Raw genomic sequence first — 20,920 nt, 5'->3', positions numbered from 1 at the left:
CCAGTTGGATTTTTCTTTTTTTCTGTCCTGACCCGTCCAAGTGCATTTCATGGAAGAGTTTGCAGCCATAACAAACGCAACTTGTTCATATTCTGCTTCTGAATAGACGAGGATGAAGCATGAATCAGACGGGACCAGATGAGTATGCAAATACCATGCTAATATAATTCAAAATATACATTATAAATAAAAAAAATACGTCCCTGGCATTGAATGAGATAAGTTGTCTTGTGAATAAAAACAAATGATTGTACTTTTTTTCTGCAACTCCAAGTTGTTTTTAATTCAAAACTGCAATGAGAATTTTTTTGCATGCTTCTCATAATTTTTATAGTAGATAAATAGGAAGAGAGACAAAGAGAGAATGACAATAAATTAGCTAGCTAGCTAGACGGATAAATCCTGAGCTAAGAGATAAGCTAGCTAGACGGATAGTTAGCTATGAAACTATGTAGCTCATTAGCTGTGTTAGCAATTGGTAGCTAGCTAAATAGTTACATTGACCAAACTAGCGACGAAACTAGCTAGCTAGCTAGCTACCTGGCCATGGATGGATGGATGCATAGGAATGAAAAGGAATGATGGCGAAAGTTTGGCCTGGTGGAACACGTGCGCGGAGTTTGTTCAAAAGGAGCGTCTCTTCTTGGTCTTTCCCCTCGGCTGCCCCGAGGCAGAGAAGTGGAACGAGCGCTTACTTTAAGAGGACCCGCGGGTGTTGGGGGTCGAATGGAGTCTGAAAGCGGCGCCAGGTGTTGGTGCGCGTTGCTGAGGAGGTCAATGAATGCCTGGACACAGCGCGCGCACACACCAGGCCCCGCTCGCCAAAGTGTCGGATGAGCGGCCAATCAAGAGCCCCACACCCCCCCGGGGGGGATAAAAGCTTCCCGTGCTTTAATTGCTTTTGCTGACCCCGCAGGATTCTGGGAAAATAACAGACTGGCGGCCTCATCCCATTTTGACGAAACTTTGCGTCCCCGCCATTTGGTCAGCTTCTCTTATGAAAAAACGCACCATAAAACGCAACTATTTTGAAAGCGTTTTCACATACGAGGCGCGGCGCATTATAAGGCGCACGGAATAGAAGCTACTGTAGTGGCTGGGCTTGCGGTATGCATAGTCGAACTTTTCTTAATGGGGAAGGAGGTTCACCTCTGGCCCAGCGTCCCCCAGGCGCCATGTTTGTTAGTGAGGATGTTGACGATCTTCTGGCGCAGCTGACAGGCCGTCACGTGGTCCCGATGCTTGGCGGCGCTGATCAGGTGCTCGCACATCTTTTCTTCCTCTCGTCTCTCGGCGGCGTACTGCCCGCAGTTCGCCTGAATCCATCAGAGAAAAAAAAGGCATAAAGACATGTTCTAATTAATTTGCTCTTAATTTAAAAAGAAAACTGCATCGTCGCTGCCGTTGACGTCCAACATGACAACATAGCATAGTACATATACACACAAACACACATACATACATACATACATACATACATATATATATATATATATATATATATATATATATATATATATATATATATATATACAGTATTTTTTTCCCCCTGTAAATGATGAGAAGATCCAGGCACACGGAGGTAACAGGGACACTGCGAGATCCTCTAATGGAGCATTTGTCACACTGACTAATGCTCTGGCTTGAGTCAACACACTTGAGCGCGCCGAGATATTAGCAGACAGCGGCGAGATATATCGGGGCTCCCTCGGAGGAGGGCCGTAAATCAAGCGTCCGTCGGAGGGGGCTCCCCGCTAGGCGGACGGGGCTATTAAGACCAGAAAGGAAAAAGCGTTTAATAGAGCCGCCAGGACCGTCAGCTGTCAAGGACCAAACGGGGCTACATATCACTGCGCCCCGTCTATTATTGGCCTCTTCTGAAGGGGAAATAGGCTGTTTTGTCTGAGGCAAAATAACAAGGCCGACTCGCGCAAATATTACATCCGTTCTCCACGCTGTCCGTTCCAAACGGTTGTGTCCGGACAGCGGACTGTAAACGAGAAAAGGACTACAAACATATTTACATGAAAGTCATCTGCTTTTTTTGCCACTCGCCGTCGACTGATAACGGCATCGCAGTTGCGCAGGACTCTCATTATAGCTACTGTAGTTATATATCTAGTTCATTTAGCTTGCTAGCTACGTAGCGATCCTTCCAGCTAGCTATCTCGCCGGCCAACCGGCTAGCTGCCGCTCAATGTTTGCGACTCTCATTATAGCTACTGTAGTTATATATCTAGTTCATTTAGCTTGCTAGCTACGTAGCGATCCTTCCAGCTAGCTATCTCGCCGGCCAACCGGCTAGCTGCCGCTCAATGTTTGCGACTCTCATTATAGCTACTGTAGTTATATATCTAGTTCATTTAGCTTGCTAGCTACGTAGCGATCCTTCCAGCTAGCTATCTCGCCGGCCAACCGGCTAGCTATCGCTCAATGTTTGCGAACGAGTTCATGTAAAGCAAATACAGTAATGCCGTGTAACGGTAATGCGGCGCGACCGGCTATCTTTGGCGCTGGGATGAGATTGCCTCCCGAAGGCCTCCCGGGAGGACGGCGGCTAATATTCAAAATTGAATTTGCTAACAGAAGCCGGGAGCTAATTGAATTTCCTGCCTCAATTTTCAAATCTGTCAGATATTATTCTTGAGCGTATTCCTCATAAAGAAGGTAACCGGATCTGCGCGCGGTCACGTGAGGCGCGCTGACAAAATATCATTTTCAAGCGCGCGCCGCGCCTTCTTAATTGTAAAGCCGTCTTTTCCGCGCGGCGCATCTTCAATCTTTGAAGGGCTATGGCGGGGATAATAACGTGTTGGCTGTCAGACAGAAGCGATGGGGCCAGGTACGCTTTGCCGTCTTCTTGTGACATTGCGCATCCAGACGTCTCCCCGAGTTTATCTGGCGGGTCAAGGATCCCGGGCGACTGTAAATCAAGCAGCTGTTTGAGGACGGCTGCTGTTGGCAGATAAGGAAGTCATCAGTCGCCGCGCGTACGCGCCGCTAACAGAGGTGACACGCGGTGGGCCCCGCTCTGTCTTGCGTGCGTTTGCTTGTAGGACGCACAACACTCACGCGCGCCGACTCACAAAAACTATCCTACCGAGTTAATCTGTCCCCCAACCTTCAGTACGGACCCTTCAGTCTATCAAGCGCACGTTCCGATTGTTATAACTAGCTGCAACTCTACCTCCCTACTTACAGTATTTATCTCCCAACCTTACCTTTACCTACCCTATTTTGCTTAATCTACCACCCAATTATCTGTCTTTTCTACCTACCTACCACCTTACCAACCGACCTACCTTACCTAACCTTTCATAATCACCTCCAGTATGTTACCTCTCTACTTGTCAATTCAAACTACCTACCAACCGACCTATCGATGTGTCTATTCTACCTACCCACTCGACCTACATGCATACTGTAGCTACCGGTATGCCTATTCTACCTCCCCGACCGTTTTACAACCAACCTACCTACCGAAGCGTTTGTCTAGATAACAACCTTTTCCTTCCACCTACCTATCTACCTACCTCATCTTTTCTACTCACCTATCTATTCTTCAAATTCTAACTTTCTACTTGCTCTACCCGCCAATTGACCTTCCTTTGTACCTACCTTACCATACCTACCTAGCGAGCCACCCTACTTCCTTAACTACTTCTCCACCCTACCCACCTCCAGTACCTGCTGTACTGACCTACCAAGTGTATTTAACTTATCTAATGCATCCTACGGAATGCCTACCAATTACCTATCCTAAGTGTATTTTCCCACCCCAAAGTCACCGATATTACTGCTATTATGACTCTCCAAATGACCTGCCCACTTATGTTACCTACCTAACCTTCATTCCTCATTCACACCTACGCACCTATTATAGCATCATAACATCATATGCATGTGTTTTATGTTTCTAGTACACGTCTATTGTCATGTTGCTGACACCTTTCAAACGCAAACGCTTGTACCTCAAACTCCGCGTGTTTGTGGACGTCCTCGGCTCGCTGTCTGTTGAGGATGAACTCGGCTTCGTTGGCCACCCGGACGATGTGGTCCTTCATGGCGTGACACAGCAACCTTCAGACAATGGACACACGCGTATTAGGCATGCGCTAATCGGGGAAACGCGTCACCGGTCTTTTTTTAAAAGGGCAAGACTTGAATCACTTGCAGGCGCCGCTGCAGCTCGAAAGCAGACTGGGTTTGAATCCCGCCCCCTTCGCTAATTGAAAAGCTAGCCGAGCTACTCGGGTGCATTTTACACGTCATTAGGCTGCCTTTGTTTTAATCAAAAATGCTTGATAGAGACTGTAATTTGCCTGCTGTCCCAGGAAGACGCCGGCTTCGCCACGCAGACGTCAAAGACTTCAGTCAGCGTTTAGCTCAGCCGTTCTGCGCTGAAAATGACGTAGCGATGAGAATTTGGTGGGAAACGGTCGAAAACGTCAAGTCAGTTTGGAATTGTGACAGAAAAGTGGATATTTCGAATCCTGTGTAGTCCTGAACCAAAACAAACAAACAAAAAAAAAAAAACAGACCCATCGAGATGAGGAATTTCTTTTTTGGTCCCAATTAAATCGAATGGATTTTTGAAATCTTTACCAGCTAAACAATAACTCAGAACCACGGACAGCGCATACCGCTGACTCTTTGTCTCGGCGCCAACGGGACCGAGGCCACCGAGCCAAACCTGGGCCAGGTTGGGCGTAGGAACGGTGGGGGGGGGCCAGATGGGTCAGCAGATGGGCAAGGAGGCTGAGCCACTCCTGAGCTGCTCAACGGAACCCCGCCATCAAACCCCAATCCCCACACCCCTTGCAGTCTGGGCCACGCCCACAAAAGCGGGGGGAAAGACAGCGGGACAAGAAGGCAACAAGGTGGACATGACCAGAATATGCCTGTCAGTTTTATCAATAAGAGACTGGAGAAAAGGCAAGACTCAATCTTTGGCCTTCCCGTGTTCTCGGATTCTCCTCTTCATTTTAACATACTGTAGTTGCGATCATTCCATCAGGCCGGATCACATGATCATATATTTGACATAAGCTTTTCAAATTGAAATGAAATCGGATAAGTGTGTTGAATCGCAGACGTTTGGGGACAAAGAAGCCATTTTGGGCGAACTCCAGGTCTCAAATCATGACAAAGTCCAACTAGAGGCAAACCTATATCTTTTTATGCCGGGGTCACTACAGATTATTAGAGGTCAAAAGTCCCATAACCCACATTTGGAGCCGATATGCATTTTAAGAACAAAGGTCAACCAAAATCCGAAATTGAAACGTCAAACACATCTCTGCCCGTTCTTCCCGTAAGCAAAAACAAACTAAAGTCTCTTGTCTTCCTTCCTAGTGTGTTGTTTATTAAAGGTTCTAGGTTGCCTGAATCTGACAATATGTCTATTGATCGCGTACCTTCCTTCGTTGATGAGCTCGATAAAGGCCAAGCCGGCATTCTTCTGGATGGAGTTCTGCCACTCCTGACGACAAAACAAGTCCATATTAGACGAAAACTTGGAGCAAAGCATCACAATTACCTCTCTATTTTTTCCAATGAACACAATCTTGACACAAAATTGCATTTTTGACATTCATAAATGTGTACCAAGTTTAGTACAAAAGAATGAATGAAATAAACACATGAACGTTCCTCGTTTTTTGATTGTTCTTGGCAAGCTATTTTTTTCAAACAAAGACATCCTTCATGTATGCCTCCCCCAAAAAAACCTGATTGCAATTGAGTTCTTTTCAAAGAGGTGGCTGCTTGAGTCAACTCTGCAAGCACTAGTGATAGCGCTTCACTGAACTGCACCACGTTTCCATTCAAATCAACTGTGAGGAACACTAGACTTAGAGTTTTAATTTTAGATAAAAAAACACTTTTTTTAATCAAAAACAAGCACTTAGGTTTGCGTTTTGAGAGCCACTTTGCAAGATCCAAAAAAGGCACGGAGGGCGTGCCAAGTGTCATAACTTGATTTCGATTGGTAAAACTTCAGCCAAAATTCAGCCACTTTTTTGGTTTACGCAAGAAAACCTGTCATGTCGCGTTTGAATGATTTAACATCCTTCAAGTTTTCCTAAAAACATCCATCTCATTATTTTCAGTCAACTCTTCTAGCAGCCAATCATATCACGCTTGGTGTAAACGCCCCTTTTGTTAGACAAAGCAAACAAGAAAAGCATCATTAGTGGTTACAGACACTAGTAGCGCTTATTGAAAGCTTGACTTTAACCGCACGGTAAAGCGTCAAACCGGTGCAAATGTCCAAAATTTGCCTTCGGAAACAAAAGGGGTCATAACAATGGCGGCGGAGGCGACAAGCTGCCGAGCACATGCGCGATTGCGCCGTGCCGCTTTGCTGAAAAGATCTGTAAACGCTGCGGAGGCATAATTGCGGGATGAAACCGTATCCTCCCGCTTGAAACGCGGCCGTTTCCTCCGGACCGCGCGGTGACAGATTAGCGAGCCGGCTAACCCCACCCCACCCCCCCCTCGCCTGACTTGCCATCCGCCGTCCCTGGAAATGATTAAAAAAGGGCGGTCCCCCGGCTGTGGGAACGCGGGCTCTCGCCATTACGCCAACAAACTCAGATGGGCTAATTGAGTTGATCGTAGACGTTTTCTGGAGCGGCGCGCCATTGCGTGCTAGTGGGCCTTTTCTGGCCTTACCTGCCAGCGACACACGCCGGCAAGTAAAGGAGACGCCGCAAACAAACGGCTGAGCATCTGCTCCCCAAATGTTCCTTGTAGCCCCCCCTCCTTTTTTTTTTTTTCCCGCGATACAGTGTAAGCCTATGTGGAGGATTTTGGACAGGGATCCTGCCGCGCTGAGGCACTCACGTGACAAAAATAAACACGGGGGAGTGTGTGACACCTACGCCACGAGGTCGCTGATTGACAGGCTTTGATTTTGTTGTTTATAACATATATCATTGTGTTTGTATATGGAAAGACAAGTGAGTGCTACCTGGGGCGGGACGATGGAAACAAAACTGGCCGCGTGGGGAGACTGCGCCCCCAAAGGTTTGAATCATCAAGACGAACCGAGTTTGGATTAAGTCTCGAGCTAACGAAAGAAATCGTAAGAAACAAAAAAAAAAATTGTACGATCTGACGCTCATTTTATGCTATGACAGGAACGCGACAATTTTCTTTTCGAATTAAGAACAAATCAATCAAAACAAGATTAATTGACAACGCAATCACATATCAAAGCAATCAGTTTTAATAATCGCGCAACCGTTTGGAGCAATATTTGCAAATAATAGTCCGATTTCAGCCTATCAGTAGTAATTGTCGATTTCTGTTGTTTTTCATGAAAGCAGAATGATGATCTTTTGTGTTTCATCGGAAGAATTGCGGATTTGCAGAAATCTGCTTTCGCTTTGGAAAACGACAGCCCAACCGGTAACCGAATCATTTTCCAAAAAATCCCATGATCCCACTTTATCCCAATACTAAAAATGCGTTATGCGATACAGCATGTCAACAAAGAATTTGTGAATGAAAGAAAATGTGTTAGTTATTACCACTTTTTAGAAAAATCCAAATTTGGAGAAAAAATGATCCCCAAACGTTCTTTATTTTCTCCTTCTAAAGTCAGCGTGCGAGATTGCGGCAATATGAGTTTGCGGGATCATTTTCCCCATCAATGACAGAACGCAGTTAAGGAACTGAAATCCCATAACCCCGGCCCCTTTTATTTTGGATTTTTTTTTGCCGGGCTTTCATCTGGCCGAGCTTGGGCGGGGCGGCGGGTATTTGCGAGCGCTCCGATCCGACCTGTCAGTGCCTTTGCCTTTTATCTGCCGGCCGAAATTCCGCACATCTGGAGGCCTTCCATCACTAAATCTCTGCTGGCTCCGCCGCCCGCTGGCCCCCCTCCCCTCCCCCCTCCCCTCCCCCGCATACACTCAAACTGTTACAAGAAACAGAGCCGCTTGACCTTTTCGCTCAAGCGCAGACGCCGGGCGTTTGCGCGTCCCGATCGCCGCCATTACCGTAGGCGCGTCATTAGCGCTAATTTATGCAGAAAAGTGACAGGCTGCAAAACAGGGAAGGGTCAAGGGTCAGCCGAGCACCCTCCTGACGGTCCCGGCGCATTACGGCAAATTTCCTGGCTAATGTTTGTTGTTTGGCGTTGGGGTACTGGCCAGAACACAAATGGGAGCGAGAAAAGGACGGAAAACGAAAAAGGCTCGTACGCCATTTTCTACCAAATCAACAGTTTTGAAGTGTAAAATTCAGGATTGAACCGAATACAAAAAATGTAAAAGTAGACCTAAAACTGTAACCTTTTTGACATTAACCCTTGCACCCTTAATTTTAAGGTCTAATTTTGGTATTTTGTTTGTTGACTTTTTCATAATCCTCTCCGTTTTTGTCAATAGTCCCGGATGAACTCGGGAGCAGCAGGCACCGGCTGCTAACCGCCAACTGACGTCCACCCGTTACGGCGGTTATTGTAAGAATACGGCCCCTGAAAAAAATGCTCTTTATGTGTTAAAACAGAAATGAGCCATTGAGAAGAAGTGATGCGGAACAACCACCTGCTTCTGCATATTTTGATATGCTTTCTTAACGTTTGTCGTGACTGACAGACAGTCCGTCGGTACCCGCCCGGTGAGTGACAAACCGCGACGGACAAAAACACACTTTACTTTGGATCCTCGTCATTCGTGGTCAAAACGGGTGCCCGACAGTGACGGACCAACTTCCAGTCCGCCGGTCCAGACGGACTGCCAACCTGCGCTAATAGCACTGTTAGCGTAGCCATCAAGGGCGGGCGCGAGAGTCCGCGGAAGGACGCGCGTCCCTCGTCGTGGGTCGGACTTGGAGGGCTCGCCGTTTGATCGATATCTCCGCCTGACTTTCATCCCCCCCGAGCCCCTAATGGCAAAAAGCTCTTGAGCGGGCGTAATGCTATCTGAGCATCCAGCGCGGGGGTTGGGCCCGACCCCGCCCGGCACGCTCGTGCTCTCGCGTGCAATAAATCCAAAGGTCCCGCGGAAAGGGGAGCCCGTCGGGGAACTTTCAATAACTCAACGCCGGCTGTCCCATTTGCAAGTTTTTTTTTTTTTTTTTGGGAGGGGGTGGGGGTCTGAATGACAGCTCCGGTAGAAGCCAGGCCCCCCGCCGGAGAGAGGATGTTCGGGGCCGCGCAACGTCCACTTTCTGGTGTCCGCGTCCAGGAAAGAGGCACCGAGTAATGGCTTCCTTATGGCCCTCCCGACGCAAGACCGATGGGCTGACAGAAGGTATGTTAAATATCTGCCTTGCAACTGCTACATCGGGGTTCCGACCTTGCTTTAAAACAAGGCCTTAACAAGAGACTCGCGGGGTCAGCTCCGAGGTCGTCCGAGGGGGCGGCTCAAGGCGAGAAAGTCGCCGCCGCCGACGACGGGCAAACGTTTTTTTCGAAACGCAACCAAGATAAGCTTTCGGGCAGCAGTTTTCTAACTCGTTCAATCCCAAAGACGTAGTTTAACGTTTTTGGTTTCCACACTCAATCCCAGCTATTTATTTCAGTTTCTATGCTATAGAAGGGTGTACCGGGTGAATTATACATCTTCTGTAATGGATTTTGATGGATTATTTTGAAGTCATCAATAAGGTACTAAAGCAATCAATAATTTAGGTAAGTGAGTGCTAAACTTATCAAATAACTACAGTACTAAAGTAAGAACATGAGTAAAGCATACTTTAGTACTTTATATATAAATACATATATACGCGGGTCACAAGATCCTCTCGACGCTTACGTACCTGAGAACAAAGCAGCATAACAAGCTCCACCACCGACGTGCTTGACTTCATGCACACAAGACCTGCAGATACCATATATTTAGAATATTGCAGCAACACAACAGTAACACACTCGATTGTGTTTATAACTCATGTAGTGTCCCCTGGTGGTGAGTAACATAGCAGAACATCAATTTTTCAAAAGCGTCTTTTGTCTTCCTTTGTTTACCAGGGGATTGCCGGCTGGCTAAAAAAAAAACAAAAACAAAAAACGCAGATACACCACATTGCACTACAAGCATGAGAAAAAAGTACTGGTTTACAGTCCGACATTAACTTGTACGACCAACATTTTGACCAGCATCATGTTCCAATTTATTTGCTCTTGATTTGAAAAGAAATATGTTTTGTTATCGTGGAATGAAAAAGCATTCAATTACGTTTGAAGAAACTCACTCACTCACTTACTCACTCACTCACTCACTGATAGTGACTGCAGGTGTAAAAAGCTCACTTGCAGAAACAATGGCTTCTCCCTATGCCAGTCTGCAGAGATGCATTCAAGCGCAGTCATTAGCAAAAAAAAAAAAAAAAACAACCAAGAAGGAATGTCCCGCGCGCTCATTAGAGGCCACGGGGACAGGAAGAAGAAGTCGGCTGTCAGTCAGAGCAGCGCTAACGTAACGCCGGAGAGGACGCGTGATGGCTTCATGATGTCGCTTTTGCAAATATAGTCAGTGTTTTTCCCTGCTTGATTTGCTAGCTGAAAAAGGCGGCTGTCATCTTGTGTGCCAACGGGGCCGACGGCTATTATCATTACGGCTATTGTAAATGTACGACGCTAGCGATCCCATTGTGAGGAACGGCACACACCTGCCGGTCTTGTAACTAAGTGGTTGTGCCACGTTGACATGTTGTAAGCATCTGGGTGAAATTTCAGCTCCCTCGACTTTCCCTTTAATGCGAAATGCCTTTGATGTAAACTTCAAAGGTTTGAAAAGAAAGATTAACTCGTTCAATCCCAAGGACATATGTATTTATTTTTTCGACACGTCAGCATCTGGGTGAAATTTCAGCTCCCGAGTCTTTCTTCGACGCTTTCCCTTTGATGCGAAATACTTTTGTTGTAAAGGTCAGTGGATTGGCAAAAATACCACACAGGGTTTAAAATATCCAATCCGTCTCGCACTTTAACAGGATGATGAAGTCATTCAATCCCAAAGACATATTTGGACGTTTTTTTTCCAGAGTGGTATTTTGTGTGATCTCGATGGCTCGACGCCGCACGCATCTTCTTCCGGGCTCTCCGTTTGCCCGTGACTTGAAAACACGGCAAGATGAACTGATGGCGGCCAGATGTTTGCCGCGAGTCTGCCGCCGACTTTGAGCCCGACCCGAAAGGAGCGTTTCGGAAAGCCCGGAAGAGGAAATGACCCTTCTCTTGTAAACGGGCCGGCGCCGCCGCTGTCGACCTCTCGTTACGGCCGTGACGCGGCGCGCCACAAGTCAGCGCCGCGAGACGCGGCGGCCGGCCGACCTCGGCCTCGCGCCGACGGACAGACCGAAGACCTCGGTTTGAAAGGCCCGCAAACGGCAGCCGGGGAAGCGACCGCGCCGTTGTGGGTGCGGACGTGGCGGACGGCGGCCGTGGCGACAAGGCTCTGGCCGTAATTGCAGCACAGAGCGATTGCTGCGGGGAGGCGGGGCCGGCGGGGAAGCGAGAGGCCAGGGGTTAGGCAAGAAAGGGCACCGGGGGGCTCGACCCCGGATAATGGGACGAGTGATGGATGGCTGGTAATTACGGGGAAACCATTTCGACTGCAAGATGCGAAGGGATCCGGGGAAAACGCGCAAAGATTAGCGCGAACCTCGGAATTTCAAATGGATAAAACGGAAGCAATCGTGCCCCGATATGACTTTTTCATTTCCGATACCGAGTGTGGCATATTCGCTGCGATCACGTTTGTCTCTGTCCCTGCGTCCCAGAGGCATCATTTTTGACAGGAACGCCTTGTTTTTTGGCATCGTCCATTACTATTTTACCCAGTAAAACCTGCCCACTTCCCAACATTTTTGACAACGTCCACCTTGTTTATTTTGTTCTGTATTTGGTCACATAGGCCCGTTTTTAACCTGAGGTCTAGTTGCCGTGAGATTTCGTCTTTAAGATCTTCTTCAAGAAGTGCTACTTTAGGCCGGGAAAAACATCAGCTCTGCATTTTTTTCGGTGTCCGTGACAAATCAAATAGTACACAATCGGAGAGTAAAAAGCAAAAACAAAATGCTTCAGAAGATCGAGAAGAGGAACAAAACGAACGCGTCGAAGCCAATCAAACAAACACTCAAAGCAAAAAACGGACTTTTTTACCAAAACAAACTAAGTGACAATATTTCTTTTTCCTTCTTTAAGACAAAGGACGTACCTTCGATGAGCAGCTCCTGCCCGTGGCTGCCCAGCAGCGTGCGTGACAGGAAGGGCGCAAAGTCCACAAAGATTTCCCTGAGGAGGGGCGCCACCTTCTCCAAAGCTCGTTCCAGTTTGGACGTGATGCTGAAAAAGACAAGGCATCACGCGTCGTCTTCACGACTCTGCACCTTTATGAATTTTTTCACTATGACTCGACAGATTTCGTTTTTTTTTTAGACTGTGAAATGTTAATTGTAGCTATAAAATAACATAGCTATAATACTATAATATAACATAGCTATAATACTATAATATATATATATATATATATAGATATATATATATATATATATATATATATATATATATATATATATTCGGTAAATATTTTAGGGTTATTTTGAACTGGACCTATTACTTTGATTTGACGTATTTATGACTTGATGTGTTTCCACTTTGGCACGAGAGATTTTCTTTTGGATTTTTGCGGGCGCGTGAAAGTGAGGCGGGCTGCAGCGCGGGGTTACGGCAGGCTACGGCGGGCGCGGCTGCCATGGCAACCCGTCTCCCATTTGCGGAGAGGAGGACACGTGAGCGCGGAACGAGCGCCACTGTCACAAACTATTAACGGCGACGGGAGATGAGTCAAGGGCGCTTGCGCGCCAGTCAAGGGAACGCTAACCGCGCACACACGCACGAGGGGAGAGCGCAAATACTTTGCGGACTAGATTTGGATGAGCCCCCCACTAAAATGCAAAGAAATACAGAGGAATGTTGAATATATTGGGGGGAATATTTGCTTTCGAAACCAAATACAGGTAAGCCCCGAAATTTTCTACTTGCGCCCCTAAAATTTCAAATATTTTCAAAAGGCAAATTGCTGAAATGCGGCGCACTCGTACCTCATATTCTCCAGCGTGTCTTCGGGCATGGGGGCCACGGTCTGCACGGCCGGCAGATTCTTACTGGTGGCGCCGTTGACCAGGCCGGAGGACGCCGCCGCTTCCGCCACGTCCGCGGCTCCTGAAGGCAACAAAGTTTACAAAATAAGAAGAAGAAACAAATCAAAAACATGAAATTTGGGCTATCACGCCGAAATCAGCGAATCTAATTTCATTACTTGACAGGACCGGTATAGTTACCTTTTCAAATTAAGAGCAAATTGATCGGAACAAGAAGCAACTTATTGCTGAAGTGAGTTCAAGTGACTTCTTTCCAAACCATTGAATGCCTTTACTTTTAAACGGATGGTACAGCACATGTTGTCCCTCCCATGCCAAAAAATAAAAAATAAATCATATTGAGAGAAAAGTAATTGGAACAGGAAGCCATTTATTGCTAAACCGTATTCATGACTTCTTTATGATACAGTATGTTTCATGCCTTTATTTTTACAAACAGCATCTTTTTTTTCCCACTTAGCCTGTTTTAGCCTTTCAAATTGAGAGTAAATTAATTGGAATACTAAGCAAGTTGTTGCTAAACAGACTCCATTGAATCCATTTCATTTGTTATGTTTCTAAATTTAAATTATATTTAATGAATCAACTTTTTTTGTGTATTTGTGTTTAGGATTTTAATGCGCTTTTACCTTCCTATTTTTTTCCTCTTAGGATGCAGCGTAAATATAAAATCGCCTTTATCTTTAAACCGGGAACACCATCTAGAGGAGGAAAAAAAAATCATGAAGCTTCATTTTCCCTTCACCTTTGGGCAGGATATGTGATGGTGGATTTCATTGGTGACACATCCGGATCAGATCCGGATCCAATTTATTTTTAGCAATATGTTGTTACCCTGTGTACCCACGATTAATTTCAATCAAACATGAATAATCAAACCATATTTAGCGGGATCAGATCGAGATTCAATTTGCATTCACATGATACTGAAGATGTTCTGACTGACGCCCACGTCAGCATCACTTCAAGAAGCAGACAAAGAAATACAAAAGTGAAAAAAATGGGAAAAAAATCTGTGTGTGTGTTTGAGTGTGTGCGTGCGTGTGTGTTAAACATGTGAGTTTGAAGCGATCCAGCGCAAACCTGAAGCGGCATCAGATGTTTGACAATCCAGTGTGTTGTGGAAGCAGGGAAACCCCCCCACTGCCCTCCACCCCCAAACAATGTGAGATCACGGGGTGCGCGTGAACGCCTCTGGCTTTTGGTTTCGTTGGCCTCATTCCTGCTCATTGAGGAGAGGGGATTTTTTTTTTTTTTTAAACATCCTCCTGTTATGCTGCTGGTCGAATTGACCCACTTGAGTGGATTACGGGCATGAAAAGCAAGCGTCGCCGGAGCACTTGGTCATGGGCGCAGCTCTTATACTTGCAAGGTGACACAAGGATGAGATGGGAAGCAGTTTTGGATCACGAATCGGGCTCGGGTCAACGTGAGCAAACACAAAACGAGTGTCGGCCTTGCGTAAGGGGGAATTCTACAGACTCCAACAAAGCATTGCATTGTCGGCCGGGCGCAAGACGGCGTTGGCAAAGGCAACAGTGCCATCTGGTGGACGCCGGGAACACAAGCGCAAAGGAGAGAGGATGTGTATTTCTAGCTAGCAGCGGAGCAGGCGTACGCACCCATGGTGTTGATCATGCTCTTGGAGCCGGCCGCAAAGATGTTGGGGGTGACCGGGGCGCCGGAAGGGCTGCCCCCCGCCGTCGCCGTCGTGACGGCAAGGCCTCCCGGCGGGGGAGACTTCTTGACGGGCACCACCACGCTCCTGCGGGTCCGAATGCAACAATCGTAAACATCGATGACCTTCTTGGAAGATGAGATAGCAAAGTTCTTTTTTTTTTAATGGCTCGTATACAAACAGTTGCATCTGGAAAAATGCAAGAAATAGATATATTGTTTTTGTTTTTTTCTCCAAAACGATTGCCTCAATAATTGCCTTTAAAATGCTAGTTCCCGAATGAGGGTACGCGATGATAATTCGGGGAGGGAGGGGCATAAGATTTCAACAGTTTTTGCAAAAGGCAGCAATTCGAATTGAATGCTTTTGAACAACCTGGCAGGAACAGAACTGTTTTGTTTTCAAATTGAGAGCAAATAAATTGGAACAGGTCTGTTTACTCCCCCATTCAAAAATTGATTAAACCAGGATTTTCCAAGTAGTGTTGAAAAAAATGAAGCTATTGTATTTTTTTTTAATTCCTCTAGATAGTGCTACTGGTTTGAAGAAAGGCATTTGAGAAATCGCAAACTGTATGTTGAACAGGGAGTTCTCACTAGAGGAGTCGAAAAATGTGAAAAGTGAGTCATGAAGCATCTTGAAGCTTCATTTGCCCCCATTCTACAATTTTGGTGCAGTAAAACCAGCGGGAAGCTCACCGCCTCCTAGTGGCATAAAAAAAAAAAAAAACCTTACCTAGGTCGGCATTCTGACAAAAATGATATGAATGAATAAATGCAGAAAATCTAGGGGGGGAGCCTAAAAGCTGCAAACATCGTCCGGCCAAGCAGATCAATTGCGCGAGCGGGATAACGATCAAAGGCGGGAACTTGGGTCCCGGGCGCGTCTGCTTTTGCTCTATGGCCGTTTGGATGACAGCTGATGGGCAGCTGAGGCCCGTTTGGGTCCGGGGGCCAAAGCCCAGCTTCTGTCCGGGTTTCACTTCTGGAAATGCTCAAAGTCGGACCAGGCATAATCTTTCCGTTTCATCTCGCGTGTTACAGGAAACGCGGGTTACGTCACCCCGTCATGTACGTCCGAGGCTGGTGAATAGCTAGGTCACTTTTAGTTTTTTAAGGCGGGTGAATTATTTAGCAAGTTTCCAGCAACTCCAGAAGAATGGCAAAAGAATCTTGAAAACAATTTAGAAAAAAAAAAAAAGTTAAGTCGCTTTGTTTCAATTTGCTCTCAATTTGAAAACATTTTTGTATGAGGGAAAAAAAAACAAGAGGTGCCATCTTTTCGTATTTTCACCTAGAAGCCTTTTGAATTTTTCATTTTTGGCGGATGAAAAAAAACTGCCATGTAAATTTTTACCTTCCATTTCTAAATTAATTGTTTACATTGTTTTTCCAACGCCGTCTGAAATTGAAATATGCTCCAATTCTGAAGCAATTTATATGAGGACAAGGCACAAAAACCACAAATCTTGTTTAAAGAAAAAAATTGTTTTGGCACCAATGCTGTCATCCAGTGGATGCGTAACGCCAGCCACTTCTGAAGCTTCTATTCTATGCGCCTTATAAGTCAGTGCACAGTATAAATAAAACAGTTCTCAAACAGGTGCGTCTTATAATCCGGTGTGATTTGTAGTGTAGGAAATATGATATTTTTTTCACAAACGCAAGCCTAGCCACTACTGTAGCTTCTATTCTATGTGCCTTTTAGTGCTTTGTCCTCTACATATGAAAACAAATGTCAAATATGCGCTTTAAAATCTGGTGCGCCTTATACTGCGGAAAATAAGCCACTACTTTTTGCAGAGGAGTCATTATAATGTAATATATTCTCCATGTTCCGTCTCATTTGCTCTTAACTTGAAAAGAAATGTGTACCGCTCCCGTCACAGCATTAAACATAACATAACATAGCATTGACGCATAAAAAGCATAAATTCGATATGTTGAAGTCTGAATAGAGACGGTTAAAATTGCATGTAGCCTCTGGGGTACTCTCATCCCCTTTTGGGGTACAACTAACCCGTAAAATTGCAATTAGTAGCAGCCCTGGAAAGTTTCAACACCTAGCTACACACATTTAAGCTGTATAAAAAAGTGACAAGGAGCCATGCTAGAAATGGAACATTTTGGTTTGAAGCGGCCATTTTGAGCACATTTCAAGCCTTGGATGGGCAAACGTTGAGTGCAATTGCGAAGAGTTTGCTTGGACTGCGGAATGCGTATCAAGTTTAATGATAATTGCACGCATTTGTTGGCGCAAGGGTTCAATCTGCCAACGGTGTGAATTATTCATAGTTGTCTGCCGTTGCAAGGAAAAAAAAAAAAAAAAACACATTCGGCGCCCCGCCTGACAAGCGCCTGACGCCCGAACCAAAAATTGCACTAATTTCGCTTTTCTTCTCTTCGCTGCAGAAGATCAAAACCGGAGAGAGAAAAAAACGGAGTTTGAAAGCTGGCTTATCTCCTGAGATTTTTTTTTGAAGCTAAGTGATGACAAGCATCATTTATCTGGCGGATCTTTGTTGCGCGGCGCTCATTGACAGGTATCAGAAGACGAGCGGAGCGCCGGAGGAACGCCGGGCCGGGCCGGGCCGGGCCGCGGGCGTCCCGCGTGAATAATTCATGAGGCTCGTGAATCCCGCATGAATTATCCGGGGCATATTTTATTAATAGGATTGTCTTAATTGAGTTGCGGCGAATAAAGCGGGCATTAATCCGAGAGTGAATATTAAGCAGTCTTGCGGCTCGCTTGCTATACGTTGGATCTAATCCCGCTGTGTTTTCCTCAGCCGTACAAAAGGACGATGGAGCGCCGAGCTGCAATTGCGAGCAATTATCATTTGCTTTCATCGCCTTTAAGACAAACATGTCACGGCGGGCGGCGCATTCGGGGGCCGCCTTTGCAATATTGCACCAGCGGCGCGCTTACTGCGCTGGAACCGGGAGGAAAAAAAAAGGAAAACGTGTTTCCGGCACGGAATCTTGGAATCGCGAGGGAAACGTGATAACCAACCAAAGCCGCACCATCCTTCCTCACTACAAAATGTAGAATCAACAGCGGCCGGAGGCGGCGCCAAAAACAAAAGCTCAAGCCAAAAAAACACGAATGAACTGTTAATGGACGAGAATTCTCATCTTTTAAAAAAGTAATAACAATAAGTAATGAAATTCTGGTCAAATACGTTTGTTTACGGAGAGGAGCTGTCACTCTTGACTAATGCTGACCTAATATAAGCCGACTGAGCAGCGTAATGACAACTGTGACCACTGGATGGCAGTGTTTCCACACTTACGACACATCGATTACCGAAATCAATTCGAACTGAAGACTGGATGTCAATTTTTATATGATACCAACAATATTTATATAGACATGCACACAATATTCTGTTTTCTGCCTTTAAATGTGAGTGAAAATGCTAAAAATATGAAGCCTCCAGCGCTTTCCTTTTCCAATAACGCTTGGCACTGAAAGATTTAAAGGGATAAACTAAACCAGTTCTAAACTTTCGGGTGTTGCCTATGCGGCCCGGTTCCAGTTGATCCACAAAACCGGACCAAAGGTAAAAATTTACAAATTGACATTTTTTTCATCCCACAAAAATTAAAAGCCGTACAGCATACCGGATTATAACGCGTACTGTCACCTTTTAAGAAAATTCAAAGCTTTTAAAGGTCCGCCTTTAGTTGACTGAAAAAGTTTCTGGATTTATTTAATAAAATTGCACTTTCCTTGTCACCATATTATCAATACAAAATAATCAAAAAGGAAAATTATAAATGGTGTGTTATAATTGTTAGAAATTACATTTATAACTAAAACGCAAAGGTAAAAATTGAAGTTTATATGGCGAGGGGGTTATTTAATTTTTTCGCCTCCCCCGAAACAAAAACTGGCAACGTATAAGGCGCACTGGATTATAAGGCGCATCATCCGCTTTCGACTGAAGGCTTTTAGGTGCGCCATATAGTGCGGAAAATACAGTAACATCGGAAGAAGACAAAAACGTTTTGAGAAATTTTCCAACCAAGGTACTGGAATAATTCAAGCTATGATGAAGAACGAGGAGTGTAAAATTCCTGGCTACGCCCCCGGAAGAGCGATGAGGTGCGCGAAGGCTCCCGGTTTCTCTGCTGCTTTTGTGCGCTCGGTGAAAGCAGGTGTTCTTAGCTTCAAGTCATCTACCTCCCTCCCCTTTTCCTTTTTGATGTTGTCACCTTCAATCGACGTCCGGCGCGACAGCCCGCTGAAAGGCTGGCAGCTCATTTGCCTGACAGGTGGCAAACAATTCCACGCAGGCGAGGGGGGGGGGGGGGCAAAGTCATACGGCGGCGGGCGGGCGCGTGTGCGTGAAAGCGTTTCAAAAACGATAGCGTTGGCCGCAGAGCGTCATTTGGGGCTGCCGCCTCGCGTTAGCGCCGTGAGGGCTGAAGTGGACGGCGGGGCCGCTTCTGTTTAATCTGTCATCAACACCCTGGAGACCCCCGCCGCCTTCTCACCCCGCCCGCCGCATGCATTACTAGCGCCGCATTCTTACTCCTATGTCAGGGAGTGGGAAAAAAAAAAAAACACGCTGGGGTGGTTCGGCTTTATAAAATAGAATTTAGCATTTTCTTTGGTCTTATCACTGAAAAGCTTGGCAAATATGTGACGGCACTTTGATTTGATTGTCCTTTTTTTCTCATGATTTGAACCCCGTGGCTTATATTCCAGTGTGGTTTATATGGTGTGTGTTTTTTGTTCTTGTTGTTTTTTTGTTTTTTTACTCGCCACCAGGAGGCAATTTCCCGCTAAACACACTGGCTACATGCATTAAAAGCACTGCATTGTTGCTTACATGTCAGGGAGCGCAAAATGAAACACATTTTAAGCCGTACAATTTCGCATTTCCTTTGGCTTTATCACTGAAAAAAGGATTGCATTGAATTTACCGTAAATTTGGGACTATAGGCCATTACTTTCTTCTCATGCTTTGAACCTTGTGGATGATAGTCCAGCGCGGTTTATCTAGTGTTTTTTGTTTTTAAACAAGCCACTAGGGGGCGCACTATTTTTCAAAGTGGTCCATTTTCGACCCGACCGTCCGCAATTACCTGTCAAAGGAGTGAAACCGCACGGGCAGCGCCGCGCGGGCCTCGGCCGAGACGTCCGGGCAGCAGACGGGCTCGAGCCCCGCCTCCGCGCCTTCCGCGGGCGGAGCCACCAGACTCTTGAGGATTTCCTTAACATTGAGGCCCGAAGACGAGGGGGGCGGCGGATCCGAGAAGCGGTCGCAGCCGTTGACCGCGCCCGGGACGCGCTCGGTTCCGGCGCTCGGCTCGCCCTCCTCCGAGGGGGAAGGGAGGCTCGCGGGCTCCGAAAAGATCGCCGCTGATAACGCGCACAAACGCAAGTCCAGTGAGCCTAGGGCTGTCACTCTACAACATTTTCACAATCCATTGTTTGATCCAATAATCGCGTCACAATTATTCCGCCGGATAATCTGAGGCGACTTTAACTCGCATTAAAGTTACAACACCAATTTTCACCTTACTTACACATCACATACCAATTATTGTTTGTTTTGTATTATTTTAGTGATAAACTAAACCGCAATATATCAATGCTACAAAGATGTATCTATCAGTTATAACTCGGAATGCGGAAAATCATTCATTCTTCATTTATTCATTCACTATATATACGTATATAGATAGATAGATAGATAGATAGATAGATAGATAGATAGATAGATAGATAGATAGATAGATAGATAGATAGATAGATAGATAGATAGATAGATATTGCATGCATTTTGGACGCTAGACTCACCCTCGGCGGCGGGCAAACGAACATCCTGACGGCATTGCGCGTCGCGGCCCGTCTTGGCGGCGGTGCGGCCCGTTTCGCGCTGAGGCTCCAGGATGTCACGGTACTTGGACACCATGAGAACGGAGATGAAGTAGACCACGGCCAGAGCCAAGAACTGAGCTTGCTTGCTGTCGTCCTAGAGGGGATAACGGGAAGACGATGTCTCGCGTCGCTCGCTTGGCGCGGTCGCTTTTTTTCCCCCTCTTAATCGCAAAAGCATCCCTGTGATTTTTGGACACTTTTGTGCACTTTACCCTGTTGGGGATTACAGGG

General features: G+C 46.0%; 1 protein-coding gene across 3 annotated transcripts in view; it reads right to left on the bottom strand.

Annotated features, from left to right (window-relative positions):
* nbeab (neurobeachin b) overlaps nt 1–20,920 on the bottom strand; it is a 163,397-nt gene that overhangs the window by 82,411 nt on the left and 60,066 nt on the right. For all 3 annotated transcript variants that reach the window (XM_088427563.1, XM_088427565.1, XM_088427564.1), the window contains exons 28-36: nt 20,609–20,783; nt 19,891–20,167; nt 14,742–14,884; nt 13,060–13,180; nt 12,174–12,301; nt 9,772–9,833; nt 5,418–5,482; nt 3,972–4,080; nt 1,150–1,316 (exon numbers count right to left, since the gene is read on the bottom strand). In XM_088427563.1, the coding sequence (XP_088283689.1) occupies nt 1,150–1,316; nt 3,972–4,080; nt 5,418–5,482; nt 9,772–9,833; nt 12,174–12,301; nt 13,060–13,180; nt 14,742–14,884; nt 19,891–20,167; nt 20,609–20,783 (1,247 nt within the window). The remainder of the gene's footprint in view (nt 1–1,149; nt 1,317–3,971; nt 4,081–5,417; nt 5,483–9,771; nt 9,834–12,173; nt 12,302–13,059; nt 13,181–14,741; nt 14,885–19,890; nt 20,168–20,608; nt 20,784–20,920) is intronic.

The sequence above is a fragment of the Hippichthys cyanospilos genome, chromosome 11 (genome assembly GCF_059441005.1).
Source record: "Hippichthys cyanospilos isolate Australia breed blue-spotted pipefish chromosome 11, RoL_Hcya_1.0, whole genome shotgun sequence".
NCBI classification, from domain to species: Eukaryota; Metazoa; Chordata; class Actinopteri; order Syngnathiformes; family Syngnathidae; genus Hippichthys; species Hippichthys cyanospilos.
This window is presented reverse-complemented; position numbering and strand designations above follow the sequence as displayed.